The sequence below is a fragment of the Geotrypetes seraphini genome, chromosome 11 (genome assembly GCF_902459505.1).
Source record: "Geotrypetes seraphini chromosome 11, aGeoSer1.1, whole genome shotgun sequence".
Taxonomy (NCBI): Eukaryota; Metazoa; Chordata; class Amphibia; order Gymnophiona; family Dermophiidae; genus Geotrypetes; species Geotrypetes seraphini.
This window is the reverse complement of record NC_047094.1, coordinates 57,528,367-57,549,484: the sequence shown is the minus strand read 5'-3', so window position 1 is coordinate 57,549,484 and position 21,118 is coordinate 57,528,367. Positions and strand designations below refer to the sequence as shown.

Genomic DNA, 21,118 nt, shown 5'->3' with positions numbered 1-21,118 from the left:
TAATTATCTCCAGAAGCGCTGTGGGCTTATACAGCCTGTGCACCATTGAATCTTCTCTGAGGTCCAGGGCTGCCACCTGGCCAAGCCCTGGTCCTCCTGTGCATGATGCAATTTTAGCATCAAAAACAGTCCTTGGGAGCTAAATGAAGGGTCAAAAACCTCATGGAATAGGATTTTAGAGATGGGAGATCCTGTCCCTAGCCCCAGAAACTCTCAAAAATCACTTTTACAGACTCTTCAATGTCGGTGGCCGGAATATAAACAACCTGCGCTATGCAGATGATACAACACTCATCACCAGCAACAAAGAAGACATGCTGCATCTACTGAGAAAAGTCAAAGCCAAAAGTCATAACATGGGATTAGAACTGAATATAAGATGGAGATCATGAACACGGAAAATGATGAAGATTTTGAGCTTGAAGGCAATTGAAATCCTTTACAACTTCTATTCTATCTCCTGGGCTCTTTTGTAAATAAAGAAGCAACTAGTAGGGAGGAAATACTCCGCAGACTAGCACTTGGCCACTCTTCAATGAAGGCTCTCGACAAAGTATTTAAAGGCAAGGAGGTAACACTCCAAATGAAGATCAAATTTATCCACACACTTATTTTCTCAGTGGTCAGTTATGAATGCGAAAGCTGGACACTACGGAAACAAGACAGAAAGAAGATTGACTCATTTGAACTTTGCTGGAGAAGGATTTTAGGCATGCCGTGGACCACCAGAACTAACAAACAGACTCTGGAAGAGATCAAACTGGCTATGTCACTCAAAGCCCAAATGATGAAGTTACGACTGTCTTAGTTTCGTCACACCATCAAAAGTGAGAGATCACTGGAGAAGGATATCATCTTTTGGGAAGATCGAAGGAACCAGGCGAAGAGGGCAACCTGCAATCAGATGGCCGGACACGTTGGAAACAACTATGGGGATAACACTGGAGAACCTTTCCAGACTAGCACAAAACCTATTTATTTTTAGATCTGCAATTCATCAAGTCGCTAGGACTCGAGCAAGAGTGGATGGCACCTAACAAGGTTTCAAGGTTTCAAGGTTTATTAAATATTTGATGGATCGCTATATCGTTATACAAAGCGATGTACATTAAAATACAATCAGATAAGATAATAAAAACATACAATTCTTTAAAATAATAATAACATACAATAAAAAAACGATAGATTTTAGACAGGACCAACAACAATTGGGAGGAAAGGGAGGTTAAAGTTACATATCATAAAAAAAAGAAATACATTTAAGGAATGAACATCAGGGAGGTATTAAAATACTTGAAACGAAACTTCAGTTTTTTTATTATTTATGTATTAAAAATTTTTTTAAAAAGATAAGTTTTAAGAGATTTCTTAAAAGAAGGAGCATCTTTTTCGTTTTTTATATATTGGGGCAAAGAGTTCCACCATTGGGGGCCAACGACCGAAAACATTTCCAATCTACGGGTGCCTATAATTTTCAAAGATGGAATTACTAATAGGTTTTGGGAAGCTGATCTGAGAGAGCGTGCAGAACAATAGGGGATTAGCATCTTAGAAATGCATTGTGGTTCTTTGAAGATCATGTTTTTATAGATAAGTAGTAAAACTTTAAACTGTATGCGTTGGCAAATAGGAAGCCAATGTGCATCTTTAAATAGTGGAGTGACGTGATCGAATTTCTTGGCATCATAAATTAATTTTATGGCCGAGTTTTGAACTATTTGCATTTGACGTTTTTGCTTTTGGGTAACATTGAGCAACAAAGAGTTGCAATAATCCAGTTTTGATATAACCAAAGAATGAATTAAGATATTGCGAGATTTGAGTTCGAGAAATTTAGAAAGAGATCGAATTAAGCGTAATTTGTAGAAGCAGGTTTTAACTAGATTATTAATGTGATCTTTAAATTCCAGACTATCGTCAATTATTACGCCTAATATTTTTGTTTTGGGGACGATTTCAATGGGTTTATTGTTAAGTAGGAAAGAAGAATTTAGTCCTATATCTCTTTTCCAGTTAAAAATCATTGCTTTTGTTTTATTTATATTTAATGATAATTTATTATTGTTAAGCCAATTATGAACTTGTTTGAGTTTTTCATTTAACGATTTGATGTCTTCGTAATTTTCAGGATTAAATGGGTGAATTAACTGTATATCATCTGCGTATGAAAAGGCAGTGAATCCTATAGACTGGCATAGATTCAGTAGTGGTGCAAGATAAATGTTGAATAACAGGGGAGATAAGATTGAACCTTGAGGGATGCCAAAGGTTGTTGTATATTCTTCTGATTCTTCGTTGTTGAATTTGACAATAACTCACAGTGCCATGCTGGTACTGGGAGCTGCTTGGACTGAAACTGCAGTCAGAAAACCTCTGCCTCAGACAAGCCTGGAAATGGCAATAGCTTGTTTCTTCAGATTTCTCCTCAGTCCTACCAGCCGGACTGAGACCTCAAACCCCCACTAGAATTTACACGCACAGACAGGGGGAAGAAATGCAGTCAGCACCTGATTCTGGTGAAAACTGCTATGGGGCCACACAGCCTGAGTTCAAACTCTATGCAGACAAAACATGCAGCTGCACTGCTCCCAAGGGAATTGTCCCTGAGCTCTTGGACTGTTAGTGCAGGCTGGTCAACTGGTGCCCTGCAAAGCTGGCTGCCTCTTGGCTACAGACTTCTTCTCTCAGAGTCTGTGTTCTCTAGCAGTCAGAGATATCCTAAGACCGGAAGCCTCTGCAGCACTGAAAAACCTCATGACCGGATAACAAAAAACTGAAATTAAAGAAAAATAAACATGAGTAGAACAGACCAGTTCCTACCATCTTGCATGTAGAGAGTAAAACTGAAGAACTGGAGGAAAGCCTAGAATGACAGAAGGCGGAGCAGGAAAAAGGAAATGAGGCTCTCTACACCAGATCGCACGATCAGAGATATACAACCCACGTGTTCAAGAATAATGTGCCTATTGCACTAGAATTTTCTTTTCATTTTAAAAAGTGCCCTAAAGGAGATATTTCCCACACTTTTAGTAAAATAGTACAGCTGCCAATTTACCGCATGCACTAATTTTCCTTCAGAAATATAAGCTAAGGCATGATACTAATCTGATCAGGTATCTTTTGCACAACAACTGGTTCATGCCATTTTTCGAATTCAGAGTATAGTAATTGTGGACTAAGAATTCGGGGCAGATATACCAAACCTACTGTGCTGGCAATGAGGGTAATGCACAGAGACTTTCAGCCACTGTTTTACCATGCATGCAAGCAGTGACTGAAAATCCTATGCTAATGAGCTTGCTGTTATTTAAACAAATCCATTAGCAATTCCCTCTAATGCTCAGAGCAACAGCCTCTGCCCTAACAGATGAAAACTACTGACAGCTCTGAGCTGTCAAAAGTCTCGTGCTAATTTTCCTGTCAAGAGACTGAGTGATTCAAGCCCCGACAGGAAAATCAGCACAGCTAATAATTTCCCTTACCCCCAAACTCCTGCCCGAATCTGAGCATCCTCACCCAGCTTAAAAATTCCCCAGTGGTCCAGTGGACCCTGACACCCCTCCCGACCTTGAGAAATTCTCTGGTGGTCCAGTAGACTCCTGACCCTCCTTCAAATCTTGAGAAATTCCATGATAGTTCAGTGGACACCCCAAACCCCCTCCTGACATGTTGAGAATTTCCTAGTGTTCCTCTATAGCACCGGAGTTTTATGCATCTGCACCTCAGTAGGTATGTGAAAGGTAACTAATAAGCCTTTCACTAACTGCTTTCAAAAGAGTAGTGGATCTCAACGCAAGATAATGAAAACAGCACTATTACATATTTTGACTGATCTTGTATGAGGAAATACTAAACCGGTTAGGGCTTTTCAGCTTGGAAAAGAGATGGCTGAGGGGAGATATGATTGAACGGGTACAAGTGGATCGTTTTTTCACTCCATCAAAAATTACAAAGACTAGGGGACACTCGATGAAGTTACAGGGAACTACTTTTAAAAAACCAATAGGAGGAAATTTTTTTTTTCACTCAGAAAATAGTTAAGCTCTGGAATACGTTGCCAGAGGATATGGTAAGAGCAGATAGCGTAGCTGGTTTTAAGAAAGGTGTGGACAAGTTCCTGGAGGAAAAGCCCATAGTCTGTTATTGAGAAAGACATGGGGGAAGCCACTGCTTGCCCTGTATCAGTAGCATGGAATGTTGCTACTCCTTGAGTTTTGGCCAGGTACTAGTGACCTGGATTGGCCACTATGAGAACGGGCTACTGGGTTTGATGAACCATTGGTCTGACCCAGTAAGGCTATTCTTATGTTCTTAAGTGCTGGTAATGCTACTTGCCAGGTGTATTTACTGTAGTGATATATACTGTGTTTCCCCAAAAATAAGCCCTAGAATGAATTTTAAAGATGTTCCTAATATAAGCCCTAGTTAAGATCAACCCCTAAAGCCCCTTCCGAATGTCCCCGACACTTCTCAACTCCATTCCTGACACTAGTGTTGCCTGATTTGCGAAAAAAAAATCAAACGCATCAATTCAGCGACTTCCACCCCAGTCAGACCTGACATACCTCTGCTCCTTGGCCTCTAAAAACAGCCATGGTGGCGGCAGCGCTCTGAACGAGCTGCTTCACGGTCTTCCCTGCTGGGGCTGAGCCTTCCCTCTGCAGCATCTTTCTATCCCTCCCTCCCATGCCCCTGTGCAGCATGTGCAACATCAACTCTCCCACTGTAAGACCAACATACCTCCGCTCTGAGGCCTCCAAGAACAACAGCGGCAGCAGCGCTCTAAACAGGCTGCTTCATGGCCTTCCCCCTGACACATTAGTGACGTGGCAGAGGGAAGGCCATGGCAGGGAAGGCTGCAAAGCAGCCCATTCAGAGCACTGCTGCCGTCGCTGTTTTTGGAGGCCTCGGAACGGAGGTATGTCGGTCTCATGGTGGAAGGGTTGGTGAGGTTCTGCTGCACAGGGGGATGGGAGGGATAGAAAGATGCTGCATAAGGGGATGAGTGAGAGGGGAGGAAAGATACTGCGGGGGGTTGGGGAGAAAAGAAAGAGGAAGAATTGGGATGGAGGTGAGGAAGGGAGAGATGATTGTTGTACATGAAAAAAAATAAGACAGTCCCCGAAAATAAGCCCTAATGTGTTTTTTGGACCCAAAGTTAATATAAGATACTGACTCATTTTCGGGGAAACATCTGAGTATGCAACAAGTCTATTTGCTTTAAACGTATCTTCATTTTCATTCTTCTGTGACTGCAACCCCTTTTATTTTTCTTGGAAATGTTTTGGAAGGCAGGTCAGAGGGTGAAGCAGAAAAGAAGAGAAGTGTACCTTGCATCATGACGTTTCGAGCCGTTCGTGGATTCATTGGACGCTTGTCTTCAATGTCACTGTCAGAACCCTCATCCTCTTGGATCTCAATGTCTGAATCATCGTTGTTATCTATCAAAAATGAATAATGAGTTCTGGATTTAGTTTTCCTCACTGAAAATTAGCATCTATTTCATGACAGCACAGAGAACACCAATGTTTAATATACTGCTTTAGTTAGATTGTGATTCTTTTTGGACAGATAGAGAAGTTTTAACCTTTTCCTATCGTAATAAATTTTATGTTACGCTGGTTCCAATCGTAATTAGTTTAGCAAAGCTTTATATTATTCACCGTTATCATTTACAGCTATTGCAAACATAATGTAAATAAGTCATAAGTCTGTAAATTCAAATATTTTGTGTTCCTGGCTCTTTATTAGTCCATACAGACTGTTTATCCACTGTTTATGTCATTTTTGGAATGTCCCGTCATCCGGGACACACGATAGGAAAAGGTTAAGCACCTAGTGTTAACCGCCTTGATCTGACAATAATTATAAGGAAAAGCGGTATATCAAATAAACTGAACATACATACATATATATACTCTGGCTTTAATTCACTATTCTATAGCCTCAGCTCTCCTTAGAGCAGGACCTAAGAAGGTTTTATTACTGTATTCTTCTAGCAATTACCCTGTTCCCCATATAACAGTCTAAATATATAGAATGGGAAGCAGATGGTTCCCCAGTAGATAGTCAAGATTTTCTCTTTAATTAACCATTACAGACTGGTCACAGATTTACAGTGGAAGTAGCCTGAAGCTGCATATTGCTTTCTCAGACAAAGGGACATAGGAAGGCTACTTTTGGGTTTACTGAAATGTAATTTTGACCCTTTATATAGGAAAACTGACACAAATGAAGGAAAATTAACCAAACAATTCTATGAAAAACAATACCCCTGATACTTCCCCAAATCAACTGAATGGGGTATGATGAGAAACATACTTCCTTAAAAAATAGTAAATTTACAAGTTCATAAATACCACAGTAATGGGTAATGAGCTAATTGCTATGATGTGTAAAGTTTATTGCATTCATACTAAAAGTAATGCAATAGTGTTTTCTACTATGTGGAGCTGCCCTTTAATATAAAAAAAAATTAAAAAAAAAAAAAAAAAAAATATATATATATATATCACACTCCCCTTTTATCAAGTCGCGTTGCTGAGCAGCACAAACTAAATGCCGAACTGCCCATTCTAATCCTATGGGTAGTTTAGCATTTAGCTTGCGCTGCTTGGCAGCGTAGCTTGATAAAAGGGAGGGGTGAAGAGTCGCATTACTCCTTATTAAAAATCTTAGTATAAAGTGGATCCAACACTAGGACTTGGAATTCATTGACCCTGTGCACTGAAGTATCCACCACCAAAAACAAGATCTCCAAATCAGGTGCTTCAAGTGGCAGGTATATAGTGGTTCACAATATTTCATCAGCTGGGTAAGAACACTGAGGTCCCATGACACATAGGATGCTTGATGGGTGGTTTCATAAGTATCTAGTCTCACAAAGCGAGCAACTAAAGACTGTGCGAAAATGGATTTGCCTTCTATATGATAAGATCCAATTTCACTAACATGAACCCTTAGAGTTGGTCTTCACACTTACGTCTGACAAATGTAGACAGTATTCAAGCAGCTTTGTACAGAGCAAATTAAGAGATCTATAGCAGTGTTCTTTAACCACCGGTCCGCAGAAATTTCCTGTCGGTCCACAGGGCCAGCATGTGCATCGGGCCCGAAACAGTGTTCTTCAACCACCAGTCTGCGGTGCAATCGATGCGGCATTATCTTTGGGCTGGCTCCCTCTTCTTCACTGCCACAGTGCACAAAGCTGCAGGCAGTGGCTCCTATGCGCATCCTGCGCCTGAACCGGAAGCCTTCTCTTTGACGTCACAACATCAGAGGGAAGGCTTCCAGAGCCATTGCCCGCAGCTTTGTCAGTGAGGAAGAGGGAGCCAGATCGAAGATAATGCATTTGTTTCTTTTTCTCTGGGGTTGTACTGCATGCAGAGTCTTGCATCTTAGGTTTTGTTTGTATATATTAATACTTTTAGTTTTTGGTCCCGTATTTGGACAATTTCCTGCTAGAAAAGGGGATAGAGGGGTACAGATAGAGGATTACTGCACAGGTCCTGGACCTGTTGGGCCGCCGCGTGAGCGGACTGCTGGGCACAATGGACCTCAGGTCTGACCCAGCGGAGGCATTGCTTATGTTCTTATGCATAGGGGTTATCTGTGTTCTGGTAGGAATGAATGTTGAGAAGCATACGTACAGTGTGCTTTGAGTAGTTTAATTCTGTGTTTAACTATTATGTGTTGTTAATAAGATTATATTGTGTGTATATATGAAAAATGAATGGAAAAAATAGTGTTACAATTAGTACTATTATGGTGGCAGGGTCTGGAGCGGAGATGTGCGAAGTCTGGCCTACGATTTAGCCCAGTATTCTTCAACTGCCAGTCCGTGGACCGGTGCTGGTCCACAAAATAATTCTTTTATTTCCGCCAGTCCATAGGTGTAAAAGGTTGAAGAACACTGATCTATAGCATCTCTAGACTCCTCCATTTGAAACTACAAGCTCTCCTAGTAGAACTCTTCTTGGCAGCTAGCCCAGAGTAACACTGTGAAAACTGTTTTATGCTTCTGTGGAGAAGAAGTCTAATGGTTAAGGCAATGGGCTGAGAACCGGGGAAGCCAAGTTCAGATCTTATTGCTGCTTTATGTAATCTTGGGCAAGTCATTTTACCCTCTACTGCTTTAAGTACAAGCTTAGATTAGAAGTCTTTGGAGACAGAAAAAATACCTATTCTACCTGAATGTAGTTCACCTTGAGCTATTACTAAAAGGTGTGAGCTAAATCCAAATTTTTTAAAGAATACTCATGAACTTATAACTAAAAGATCTACTTTACTTGTTACGATGTCATCAGTGGAAAAGAAAAGAATAATTATGAAAGCTTATTTTCCAAAAAAAAGTGATTATGTTCTATGGTCAGAAAGTTTCAGTTTTCCCAGATGTGCCCAGACAAACTCAATGTCGTCATAAAGCCTTTCTCCAGCTGAGACCTAGAGTCCTAGTTGGAGGAGGTACTTTCTTTTTGAAGTTTCCCTGTAAATGTCTGGTCACCTGGGAAACAAATTCATATGCGTTTTTGGAACAGACTTTAGAAACTTTTCTTTCTGTTAAGACTGAGAGTAAATGAAAATGTTTTACTTTTTTGATTCTTCCATTGGGTTTAAATGGGATTATGATAATTTTCTGCAGTGGAGGAAATTTTCCCGCTCCCCATGATGTGGGCTTGAAATTGTTGTTTTCCTTATCTTTATTTTTTATATTTGATGTTAATTTCTGAGTTCCTTTTTGCTTTCCAAATACTGTATTGCAATATATGAAGAAATCTTAATAAAAATAAAATTATTAAAGAAAAAGAATACAAAGAGTAGTGCCCCCCCCTGCCTTGCTCCCCCCCTCGGACTACCTTACAATAACTGGTTGTCTAGTAGTGTAGGCAGGACAGGAGCAATGCCTCAGTCATGGCAGCCATTTTGAAAGCAGAGCTGAGATGAGCAGGAGTTAACTGGATACCACGGATTGTAAGATAGGCCTGGGGGGGGGGGTAGGCTTACAGGTGTAAGGTGGGAAACACTTGTGGGTAGTGGTCTGGGATGAGGGTCAACTCCTGTTCAGGGAGGAAGAGAGGGAGGGGAGACAAAATGGGACAAAGTACAAATTTTTGGCTTCCACTGAAAACACAAGGTCATTTTCAGCCAAAACCAAAAATATAGCTAAATAGCTAAAAATTAAAATAACCTTTTGGCCAAAACTAGGCATGAAAAGGATTTTGGGCTGGTTTCAGCACTGTAACCAAAACTAAAATTTGGTTAGCCTTTATCCCAAGTCGTCTTTATCTACATTTTTATGAGTTTTCGTCTTGATTATTTCCATTAAACAGTTCTAATGTATGGTCCCTATCATACTCTAAAAACTCCAGTGTGTCTATCTTTATACCTAGAACACCCTTTCTTCCCACAAGATCACTTTTCGCTTCCTGGCTGCTCCTTTTTCATTATTTAATTCAGAAGTCTCTATGGGCTTGCCTTAGTTAACATAATAACATAACATAATAGCAAATTTCTAGACCGCATAACCATAAGTTCAATGCGGTTAACAAAAGATTATGTTATGAGAAAATACAGGAATAATGTGATATACAAAAGATCTAATTGATCAAGAATTTGGAAAAAAGAAAAGTCTTCAAAAGTTTTCTGTGATGTTCATAAGATGTGGATCTAATCAATAATGGACGGAAATCTTTGTCATAATAAGCTGCTTGATAGGAAAGACAATGCCCATGATGTTTCTTACTTTTACAGGAAGAGATTTTACTGAAGGGAACATAAACAGGGCATGAGATTTTCTACTATGCTCATGCACCACGATAATAAATCTGTCGACAAGATATAATGCGGCAACACCAAAAGCAACTTTATAGTATAAGCATCCCAACTTCACCTGGGTCTCTTCCGGAAGCCAATGTAGCTCACAAGAATAGGGGATAACATGGTCATATTTCCTCTGATGTATCCTTGTGCTGTTATTGCACTCCATTTTCTATTCTATTTCATTCCTAATCTTGTCACTAGTGCTTGTAGACTTTCTAACCTTTTCCCTAATGTTCTCAGTAAGATCTTTCCTACATAAAAGTTGACACCTAATTTCTCCTCTTGTACTTCTGTGTTTGAAAATAAAAATCTATTATCTATTCTACTAGTAAACAATTTCAGATAAAAAAAAAAACCTAAATAAAAGATGTTCTGTACCATTCCAGAGCTGTCATGTTTTGCTGTGGCTGCTGGTATCCTACTACATGATTTCTCAAATCTGAGTCTGCATTATATACTGTTCTTTATTATATAGTTCATCAAACAAAATAAAGTTTTCTCTCTTCCCAAGTACACTTTCTCTCCAAAAGTTGTCCAAAGATTGTTACCATCACTGGCTCTGGATTATCTATTCTTTTTACTTCTGGTGCTAATATTTAAAAATGAGAGAGAGCAGCTTTTAATCTAGAATCTGGCGAAAAGCTGACAGTTACTCAGGAGCAGTGGCGTACAAAGGGCAAAGCAATGAGTGTGGTCTAGAGCAGCGTTCTTCAACCTTTTTACACCTATGGACCGGCGGAAATAAAACAATTATTTTGTGGACCGGCAAACTAATAAGACTGAAATAAAAAAAAACTGTTTCCGCAAGCTCAGTCCCCGCAAATCATCTGATCCCATCTGCACAAGCCTCAGTTATGATTTTATAGTGAACATATTTCATTAAAGTATAAAAAGAAACAATATTCTGTACAATTGTAATTTTATAAATACAAATAATACAGAGCAAGGATCAACAAAACCCCTGTCTCCCCTCCCCTTCACATATATCCCCTCTACTATCAAGAAAACTGAATAAGCCAAATTATTACAGAATGCTACACAGAAATATCATGATAACAGAATACCACAGTCACACATGATAGGAACAGTGTTAGGGGAGTGCAATTAGGGCAACTTCCCCCCTGGTCAGAGACAGCCCTAAGCCAGCTGAAAGCTTTGCAGTCCCCAGTTATGTCTAACACCAGATCTAGCAGGATGCATATTTCAAATCTGATATATTCTAATCACAAAATAGAAATAAAATTATTCTTTTCTATCTTTTGTTGTCTCGGGTTTCTACTTTCATCTTCCAGCATCTGTCCTCTCTGTCTCTTCAATCCAGCATCTGTCCCTTCCATCCACTTTGGTCTTCCCTCTCCCCCTTCCATATGGTATCTGCCTTGTTTCTATGCCCCTCTCCCCTTTTCATCCAGCCTGCACCCCTCTCTCCTTTTTACCTGATTCATTCTGCTCTCTTCATTTTTATCACTCCTACACCAGATCTAGTATCTTTATCCCTCTCTTCTTACCCCCTTCCCAGCATCAATCTCTCTACTTTTTCATTCCTCCGTCTCTCCCATTTCCCTCATCTGATCTCTCCATTCCACTCTGATCCCTTCCCCTCCTCTTATCTCCTTGCCAGCTGTTTCCTTCCTTTTTTCCTCCTCCCCTGTCCAATAGTAATTCTCTTCCCTGCTCCCCTTCCATCAACATCTCTCCTTTTCCTCTCTCCCTCCAGGTCAAATAGCAGCTCTCCCTTTATTTTCCCTTGTCCAGCAGCTTCTCAGCCTCCAACAGTGGCTTCCTCCTCTCAGTACTTGCCTGCAGTGCAGCAATTCACTTAGGCAGCCTTGGGTCCTTTGATGGGTCACGCCACTCTGAGGAAAGAGGAAATTGCATCTTCAGAGGCAGGCTGTGACTCAGCAAAAGCCCCAAGGCTGCCGAAGTGAATTGCTGCGCTACTGCGGGCAAGTACTGAATTGGGCCCCCTGATCTTGCCGGCCCTGCAAGGACCGGCAGGAAATTTCAGCGCGTCATCTCGCTGGCCCTGGAATGACCAGCAGGAATCTTCTGCGGACCAGTGATTGAAGAACACTGGTTTAGAGAATTGATGCAGGGGGAAAAATTATCCCTGTTCCTGCGAGCTCAGTACTCATCCCCGCCAGTTCGGTCCCCGTCCCATCCCCATCCCCTCAAACCATCTGATCCTATACCTCGAAGGTATGATTTTATACTGAACTTATTTTATTAAAGTATAAAAATAAATTATATTCTGTACAATTGTCATTTTACAAATAATAAAGAGAAAGGATCAACAAAAACCCTATCTCCCTTCTCCTCCCCCTCCCAAATATCCCCACCACTACTGAGAAAATGGAAGTCAAATTGGTATGACAGAATGCTACATAGAAAAATCAAGCTAACAGAATACTTCAGTCACACATGGCAGGAATAGCATTAGGGGAGTGCAACTACCCACTGGTCAGAGAAAGCCCTAAGCCAACTGGAAGATAAAGAAGCACAGCCTTATAACAGGCCTCTGAAAATTTTCATCATCAGCGCGGCTGGCTCCTTCAGGTAAAACCAATGTCACGCTGAAAAATCTTCAGAAGCCTGCTTCAGGCTTTCCTTCAACCAATGAGTCCCTCCTTGATCTAACTTCCGGTTTCACCAGGAAGTGAAAAGTGATCTTGTGGGAAGAAAGGGTGTCTTAGGTATAAAGATGGACAGAAGTATTTTGGACACACTGGAGTTTTTAGAGTATGGTAGAAACCATACATTAGAACTGTTTCATGGAAATAATCAAGAAGAAAACTGAGAAAAATATAGATAAAGAAGACTTGGGCTAAGGCCAATCAAACTTTAGTTTTGGTTTATAGTGGCAAAAAACCAGCCCAAAAAGCATAGTTACTTACCATAACAGGTGTTATCCAGGGACAGCAGGAAGATATTCTCACACATGGGTGACGTCACTGACGGAGCCCTGGTACGGACATTTGAAAAGTGAATCACAACTTTAAACTTAGAAAGTTCACGATTAGCCCGCACCGCACATGCGCGAGTGCCTTCACACCCAACGTAGGCGCGCGGTCCCTCAGTTAAGATATGCCAGCTAAGAAGCCAACCAGGGGAGGTGGGTGGATTATAAGAATATCTGCCTGCTGTTTCTGGATAACACCTGTTACAGTAAGTGTGCTTTATCCCAGGACAAGCAGGCAGCATATTCAGTGACCTCCAAGCTAACTAGAAAGGGATGGAGGGAGAGTTGGCCTTTAAGAAAACAAATTTTTCAAAACTGACTGGCTGACGTGCCCATCCCATCTGGAAAAAATTTCCAGACAGTAATGTGAAGTGAAGGTATGAACTGAGGACCAGGTAGCAGCTTTTCAGATTTCCTCAATAGAAGTAGATCTGAGGAAAGCTAAAGAAGCTGCCATAGCACAGACTTTATGAGCAGTGATACGACTCTCCAGAGGCAGTCCGGTCTGAGTATAGCAGAATGAGATACAGGTAGCCAACCAGTTGAAAATTGTTCTTTTGGTTACAGGATGACCCAACTTGTTAGGATAAAATGAGATGAAGAGTTGGGGAGATGTTCTATGAGGTTTTGTCCAATCGATGTAGTAGGCCAAAGCATGTTTATAGTCCAAAGTGTGAAGTGCCGTTTCTCCTGGATGAGAATGAGGCTTAGGGAAAAAAACTGAAAGAACAATGGTCTGATTGAGATGAAAGTCCATAACTACTTTCGGTAGAAACTTAGGATGCATGTGTAGAACCACTTTATCATGGTGAAAAACTGTGAAAGGTGGATCTGCGACCAACGCCTGAAGCTCACTGACCCTCCTGGTAGAAGTGAGCGAGATGAGAAAAACAACTTTCCAGGTGAGAAATTTGAGATGAGCTGTTGCCATTGGTTGAAATGGTAGCTTCATCAACCTGAAAAAACTACATTAAGGTCCCAGACAGGTGGAGGCTTGAGAGTTAGTTTAACGTTGAAAAGACCCTTCATGAATCTGGAGACCAATGGATGAGCAATGAGAGGTTTTCCCTTGACTGGTATGTGAAAAGCTGTAATAGTGTTAAGATGGACTCTGATAGATGTAGATTTAAGACCAGAATCAGAGAGATGAAGAAGATAATCCAGCACCAATTCCAATGACAAGGAAGCTGGATCATGATGTTGACGACGGAGACACCAGGAGGAAAACCGAGTCCACTTTTGTTGGTAACACTGTTGAGTGGCTGGTTTTCTGGAAGCATCAATAATAATGCGGACAGGATCTATGCTGTAGCCTGCTTTCAGCTCTCTCACATTAGCTGGATGAGAAAATTCATAGCCACAATTCTAGGAATGGTTCTGTAAAGCTGATCTTCGGGCTGCCAGTCATACTCCTATGTCAGACTACACCAGTGGCGTACCTAGTATATGTCGGTGGTAACCCAGATGTGATGAAAAACCAATGTATAATAGAGTAAACACTTTCAACACTTAGTGTGAAGATGTCCAAAAATATAAGACAGGAACAGCATAGACCTAACTCAATCCAAAAAATGAAGGAACAAGCCTCAGAAAGGGCCCTCCCACCTCACCAAAACGGCTCAAAGAGGTGGTCGAGCGTTCACCTCACTGGCAAAAAACCTTCATTGTGTGATAAAGTCTTAAGCTGTGCTGTAATGTGCCAACGAAAATTAAATAATAGAGGAATTATTCCACATATCTTCACTGATCGGTACACCAACGGTGGCCAGCGTTTCACAAATTCATGCTGCCTCAGGGTGTATCCCGACCGATCAGGTTTCTAGGAGCACAAAAGAAAAGAATATAAATAATTAAGTTTCTTTCTGATGTGTCCCAGACAAATTAAAATCCGCATAGCATAGCATACAGAGGACATACCTTTCAGAACAGGACGCCAAACCGCCTCTTGCTCCTGAGATGGCTCCCACAAGGTGACACTCAATTTGAATGATCCTGATAGTGAGACATGAGCACATGAAGTGCGTCATCAAAGACGCTATTCGCTAGACTAAGTTGTAGGTCAATGAGTCACTGAAGGGGCGGGACAAAAATGCAGATCCATGGGAAATGTAGTGTCTGACCAAACTCAACTTAATAAACTGTGCATGTATTAACAGTGTGTAATATGTGAGCAAAACCTCTTTGGAGGAAAACAAAACTCAAAGATAGATAGAGATCATGTGAGACAACTAACTGACCTTAAAACAAAATGTTACCATAAAACAAAAATAAGTGAAAACATCAGAAAAAGTGTCAATAAAAAGTAACAATAAAGAGTATCAATAAAAAGCACTCCAGTCCAGTCTTTGATTTAAGCCCACAGGTTCCTCACTATTCATAAGGTGAATCCTGAACTGTTCAGCTTGTAACAAATGGTGGGATCTGTTGTTGACATTTTCTCTAATGTGGTCAATGCAAAAGCAACGTAACTCATTGAACATGTGATTATATTCTAGACAATGAACCACATGTGGAGCTTGAATTTTATTATGATGTAAACAACTTTTGTGCTCTGTCATACGCCGCCTAAAAGAACGTGTAGTCTGTCCAAAATAGATCTTTAAACAGGGGCAGATGATGGCGTAAACAACAAAAGTAGTAGTGCAGGAGGTCAGATGTTTAAGACCAAAAACTTGACCCATGAAAGGGTGTGTGAAACTGTTGGTTAACTCCATTATTACCTCGCAAGTCATATATGCTCCACATTTGAAGTGTCCAGCTGATGAGCTGATAGTCTCAGAAGGACTTGCTTGTGTGATATTGACGTCAGAGGGACTTAATAGCTCTTTAAAGTTCCTTTGACGTGTAAATGCGATCCTCAAATGTGTTTCAGTGAACAGTGGATTTAACTTCATGATCTCCCAATGTCTCCTTAACATCTTTGTAACTGCATTCATTCTGGGAGAGTACTGCAGGATACATGTGGCCACGTTATCATCAAGATCCTTGTCTCTCGGGGTAAACAAGAGGTCCCTATTCAGGAACTTTGCCCTTTTATAAGCCTTTTTAAGTGCTGGACCCAGGTAACCTCTCGTCTTTAATCTGGCATATAACTGCTTGCTCTTGAGTTTATAGTCAGTAAAATCCGAACACTGCCACTGCCGCCATCGGGAACAGGCCAGCCCCGAGTTCTCCCTCCCTGCTTTTCTTCCCCGCAGGGCCGACCAACTCTCGCTGCCCGACGGCAATTCTAACGTCGGAGAGGACGTTCCGGGCCAGCCAGGCAGCGATTGGCTCCACGGGGAAGAAAAGCAGGGAGGGAGAACTCGGCGCTGGCTTGTTCCCGGTGGCAGCCTATTCCCCGGTGGGTGGCCAGTTGTGCACCCCTTGGAGCGTGCACCCAGGGCGGACCACCACCCCCCTTGGTATGCCACTGACTACACCTCCATCCCTGCAGACCACCAGATGTGCACTGGGATGGGCAGAGGCGCAAAGATGCAGCCAGCACCCTGCGAGACACTGCCAAGCCTTCTAAGAATGCCTAACAGGTACCCAGTGGGATTGATCTGTCAGCTACAGACAAAGTCTGTGAATTCTCAAGCAGGCAGAGCTTCAAATTTGCTCCAAGTACCAAATTACCCGAAAAAGGGACAAAATTACATTGAATTAAAAATAATAAAATGGGGACAGCAGAACAAACACTCCTGCAGGCACGCATGCAGAAGGAAAGGACTGAAGGTGGAGGTAGAGAGCCCACAGAGGAAGAGTGACAAATCCAGAGTGGATTGTAAATCGCTTAGGAATTTGATAAGCGATTGAATCAAATCTAAATAAAACCTGAAACTTGATTCCTTTTGCTGCAGCATGCAGCTAGACCTTACTGTCTAGAACAGGGGTAGGCAATTCTGGTCCTCAAGAGCCACAGGCAGGTCAGGTTTTCAGGATATCCACAATGAATATGCACGAGATGAATTTGAATGCCCTGCCTCCTTGACATGCAAATCCATATTATGAATATTCATTGTGGATATCCTGAAAACCTGACCTGCTTGTGGCTCTCGAGGACTGGAATTGCCAATCCCTGGTCTAGAATATTTCACCTATTTAATTGGAACAACTTTTAAATATCTTAGGCTAGAAGTAGTAGCCATAATAGGCATCTCATAGACCTGTAGGAAGGAGGAGAAATTTAGCAGAAGTACTGTATAATAAAGGGTGAATTAAATTACCACTGCAAAGATCAAAGGAAAATCCTGCTTCAGTTAACTTAATATTGCAAATACCTGTAAATAAATTAATTTGAAACAGAACCAAACCTCAGTGCTAAACATTCCCTACAGGAGTTTACACTGCAACCAAAGGGCTACAGCTATACAATCATAGATTTTCAAGCTCCATTAAAAAATCCAAACTAGATTACAAAATTTTTGACGTGGAATAAAAGCTCTAATGCTGAATCCCTCCCCACCACCACTACTCCACAAATGATATAAATCAAAACACATATTTTAGTATCAAATGAAAACCAAAAAGTAATTCCAATATACCAAAAAAACAGCCATGCAAAAACATTTTCAGAGTTCACATCAAACTTCCACAACCAAATCATGCCCATATCAAATTCACAAGTTATCTGAGCTGACTGCCAGCATTCTCCATGGACCTCAGGCTCATCCGGAGAAATTGGCATTATCTGATTCATCTAATGATGAAAACAAGATTGTACAAGTTTTTTTTTTTTCCCCAGAAAAAAGCACCAGATGAGCCTGGGACCCAAAGAGAACGCGGGTCAGGACGTCAGGTTTGGAAGGGTGCCTCAATCTAGGAGACCTTAAACGAGATCTCAGAAATATGACAATCCCCTGTGATTAATTTGTCCAGAGATGCATTAACTCTTTACAAGGTCAACTGATGGTTCAAATTCTGGCTTTTCTTATTTTTCCCCATCTATCCCTCTCCCTCAATCTCTCCCTCCCTCCAACTAGGAAAATATGCAATCACTGAAGAAGTGGCAGTGATCTAATAACCAAAATAGAAGTCTTATGATTGTAAATGCCGACTTCCAGCTGATGGAGTCATGCTTTTCCAAAACAGCTCCCCGACTGTACTAAAGTATCTCCCTGGTTTTGTGTCAAGGTCTTTAAAGGCTAATCGTTCCATGGAGGCCAATTGGATCATCAATGTGCATCATATGTGCAATAGTGGGTGGTTCAGGACTTACTAGTATGCTTTTTCTGCCCATAAGAATTCCTCGCTCCAAGAATCCTTTTGACCCTGGTAAGGTTAAGCGATAGCCAGACAAATAACATGCAGGGCTGCAATGTATAATTGTATTTCCACATAGTCCAAATATGGGTGCAAAGGGAATGCCAGAAGGACTGTAAGAGTAGGCCGTCTCAAAATGAGTGTCCTAATGTTGTGTGGGGCTGTGCTCATTTAATGCAGTTGTCAGTAGCACTTTATTTAGCTTTAGAGGTATATGTTTTAAGTCTATACATTCTCAATAAAAATTTGTACTTCATCTTGAAAAGTTGTTAACTTGTGACAGTGAAACATACAAGGTTTAATTACTATGCTATCAATATTGCATTGTAAGTCTGTGGATCATTTCTGTGCATAATTGCCAAAAGGCAGGTCTCCAATCTGTTCTTGTAGGTATTTATGAGGATATCCCAATGGTATTTGTGCTTATAAACACAATGTCTCCGACAATAGCTCTTGTATATTTTCTATAAAAGGTTCAGACGTTAAAGTTTATACATAGTGCTGTAGTTGAGTATTTGCAAACAAGTCACTAATATTCAATCTATATTCCATTAGCAGGGCATCAAAAGTTTTCAGCATGCCCATAGGAGTAGTCAGTCACCTGGAATACGTAAGGTAAATGCCTCTCTCTCTCTTCTCCACAGGCCAAGCACTTGTTACTGCTGACCTTCAGTCCCAGATTGGGACCCTAAATCATCCAAGGATGCAGCTGAGCCTTGAGATAATAAAGGCATGAAAAAGGACTTCCAATCCTTCTAGTCTTGCTCCAATTGGTCACTGACACTTAGAGCTGGTTTGTTTCGAGGTAGGGAAGCCTGTTCCGAAGCTGGCACCTTTGCAGGCCAGGCAGCAAATGGACCCTTCAAATAGGCTTTCTACAAGAGACTGACAAAGTCTGCAACACCATGAACAGGTGGCCCCAAGGACCCCTGCAGGATCTCTGAACAGGGTTTCTGGACCTTCGCTGCCTCCATACGCTTGCATTTCGCACCCACATGACTTGTAGCTTCTGAACAGGAGGCTTTCCTGAAACACAAAAAACTCAGAAAAAGGTGTTTTGGAAGTGGGGGAACCTAAACCTAACCCCAGAAATCCTCAGATCCACCTTTTCTGACCTCTCTCCCCCACCCCCACCCTCGATTTTCCCCATAGGAAATAAAGGGTATGATAACTTGCAGTAGCCTGCCTGCAAGGAGGGGATTTCTGCCTGAGAAACTGCTGGGAACTTTTTTTTTTTTTTTTTACATCATGGCTACTGGTCCGGAGGACTCTGAATCCTGAAATCCACGTGGTGCATCAGGGGAAGATAATTCACAGCTGACTCCCTGATATCAAAAGGGTTGTTACACAGGGGCCCTACAGCCTGCACTCAAGCCTCTGATAAAATAGCAGACGAGCAAGCTCCCAGGGGCATGGACCCCGAGCTCTTGATGGATCACACTGCAGGCTGGCTCCACAGGTACTCCAAGAGATTGGTCTGTGAACAGTAGCCCACCCTTGCGAGTCTGCATCCTTTCCCCAGCGGATTATGCCTAAGAAGGGGACCTCTGGATATCGAAGCCAGGCAGGAAAAAGAATCGACGGACAAAAATACCTGAAAATAATAAAAGGAAGCAGACCTTCTCAGTTCTCTTGCAAAAGGAAAAACTGAAGAGGGAGCTATTCTCCTCTGGTGAAGGGGAGGAGCTGAAAGATATGAGTGACACCCTTCTGCAAAGTTCATGACTAAAAGAGGACAACAGCTTCAATACAGATTCCTATGTCTTTGCAACAGAACTATTACACTGACCACCTCATTGTAAAAAATAAAAAAAATAAAAATAGACAAATAAAGCTTTTTTGATTAATTGATTCATTTGATTAATGAGAAATAGACGGAGTCAGAGAAAGTAAGTGTGGGGAGCAAAACATAGTTACTTGTATTGCTCTGAGTAGCTAACCTCCTTGTATCATTGGAGAGGTTAAGCATCAGTCACTTTGTCTAGTGGGTCCTGGCTCTCGCATTGAAGAGATACCCCCCAAGTGACCTCTGTTTGGAAAATAATGAAGATCATTATAGGAGGAATGTACTGTACTCTGATCTTCTCGTATATTCCCCAATCTACCAAAGGCACCTCAGGATGACAATGTCTTTTTGAATAACTTTTCAGCATGAGAAGAAAGAATCTATTGTTTAGACTAGAGCACTGGAACATAGGGTTTAGCAGCTGCTTTTAAGTCTTTGTAATACAATGAGTTTTTGATATAGAGAAATACAATGTTATTGGAACAGAAAAATGTCACATTGAGCATGGAAGGATGAAATTCATATTTTTCTGTTAGACAGTAATCCTGGACTCACTGCACATATTTTGGATGAAAAGTAGCTTTTAAAATGTGATATAAAAGTATCATATTTGAGAAACTCTGTGATTCTGACCTTCTGCTACTAAGCTGGGAGAATATTTCATTGGTTAATAAAAGTTGCTACATTTTAGAGAAAAGTTGACTTTTGACATTAAGTTCCAAAGTAGAAGTTATAAAATTATTTCCATGTTTCAATGAATTTGCTATTCTCAGTCTCAATTAGCATTTCTCAGATCAGTGCATGGCTATGTTAAACAAAGATAGTGTCTGGATCAGAAAACCTTTGATAACTGTCTGCACATTAATTATGGTTAATGCCATAATTAGCGCATTATTAATCGTGATTAAAAAATGTAATTGTGATTAATCACGTGCAGCCAACTTTTGTCCTCACAATCAGTCCAGCATCTCATCTCTTCCCCTGGGACCCAACATGGCTGCTTTTTTCCCTTCCCCCTTTGGACCTAATGTGGCTGTTCACCTCTCCACCCCACCCCAGGATTTGACATAACTACTCACTTCTCTCCCAGACCTGATGCTGTTCGGCCTACTTTTAAAATGCTGTCTTTGGCCCTATTGAAGGGCTGCCTGCAGCCTGCCCCAGTCTTTTCTCCATGGACAATGATCTTCCTAGCCACACATATAGTGATGTCATGGTGATGGAGCTGACCTGGTCAGTTACAAGCTCAGAAAGCTCTGGAAAAGCTTTCTGCGCCTGTGTTAATCATCCCATTCTATTGTACTCACTGT

General features: G+C 41.2%; 1 protein-coding gene across 2 annotated transcripts in view; it reads right to left on the bottom strand.

Moving 5' to 3' along the window:
• The window catches only part of CLUAP1 (clusterin associated protein 1), a 130,983-nt gene that overhangs the window by 12,215 nt on the left and 97,650 nt on the right, over window positions 1–21,118 (bottom strand). For both annotated transcript variants that reach the window (XM_033914557.1, XM_033914556.1), the window contains exon 10: window positions 5,331–5,441. In XM_033914557.1, the coding sequence (XP_033770448.1) occupies window positions 5,331–5,441 (111 nt within the window). The remainder of the gene's footprint in view (window positions 1–5,330; window positions 5,442–21,118) is intronic.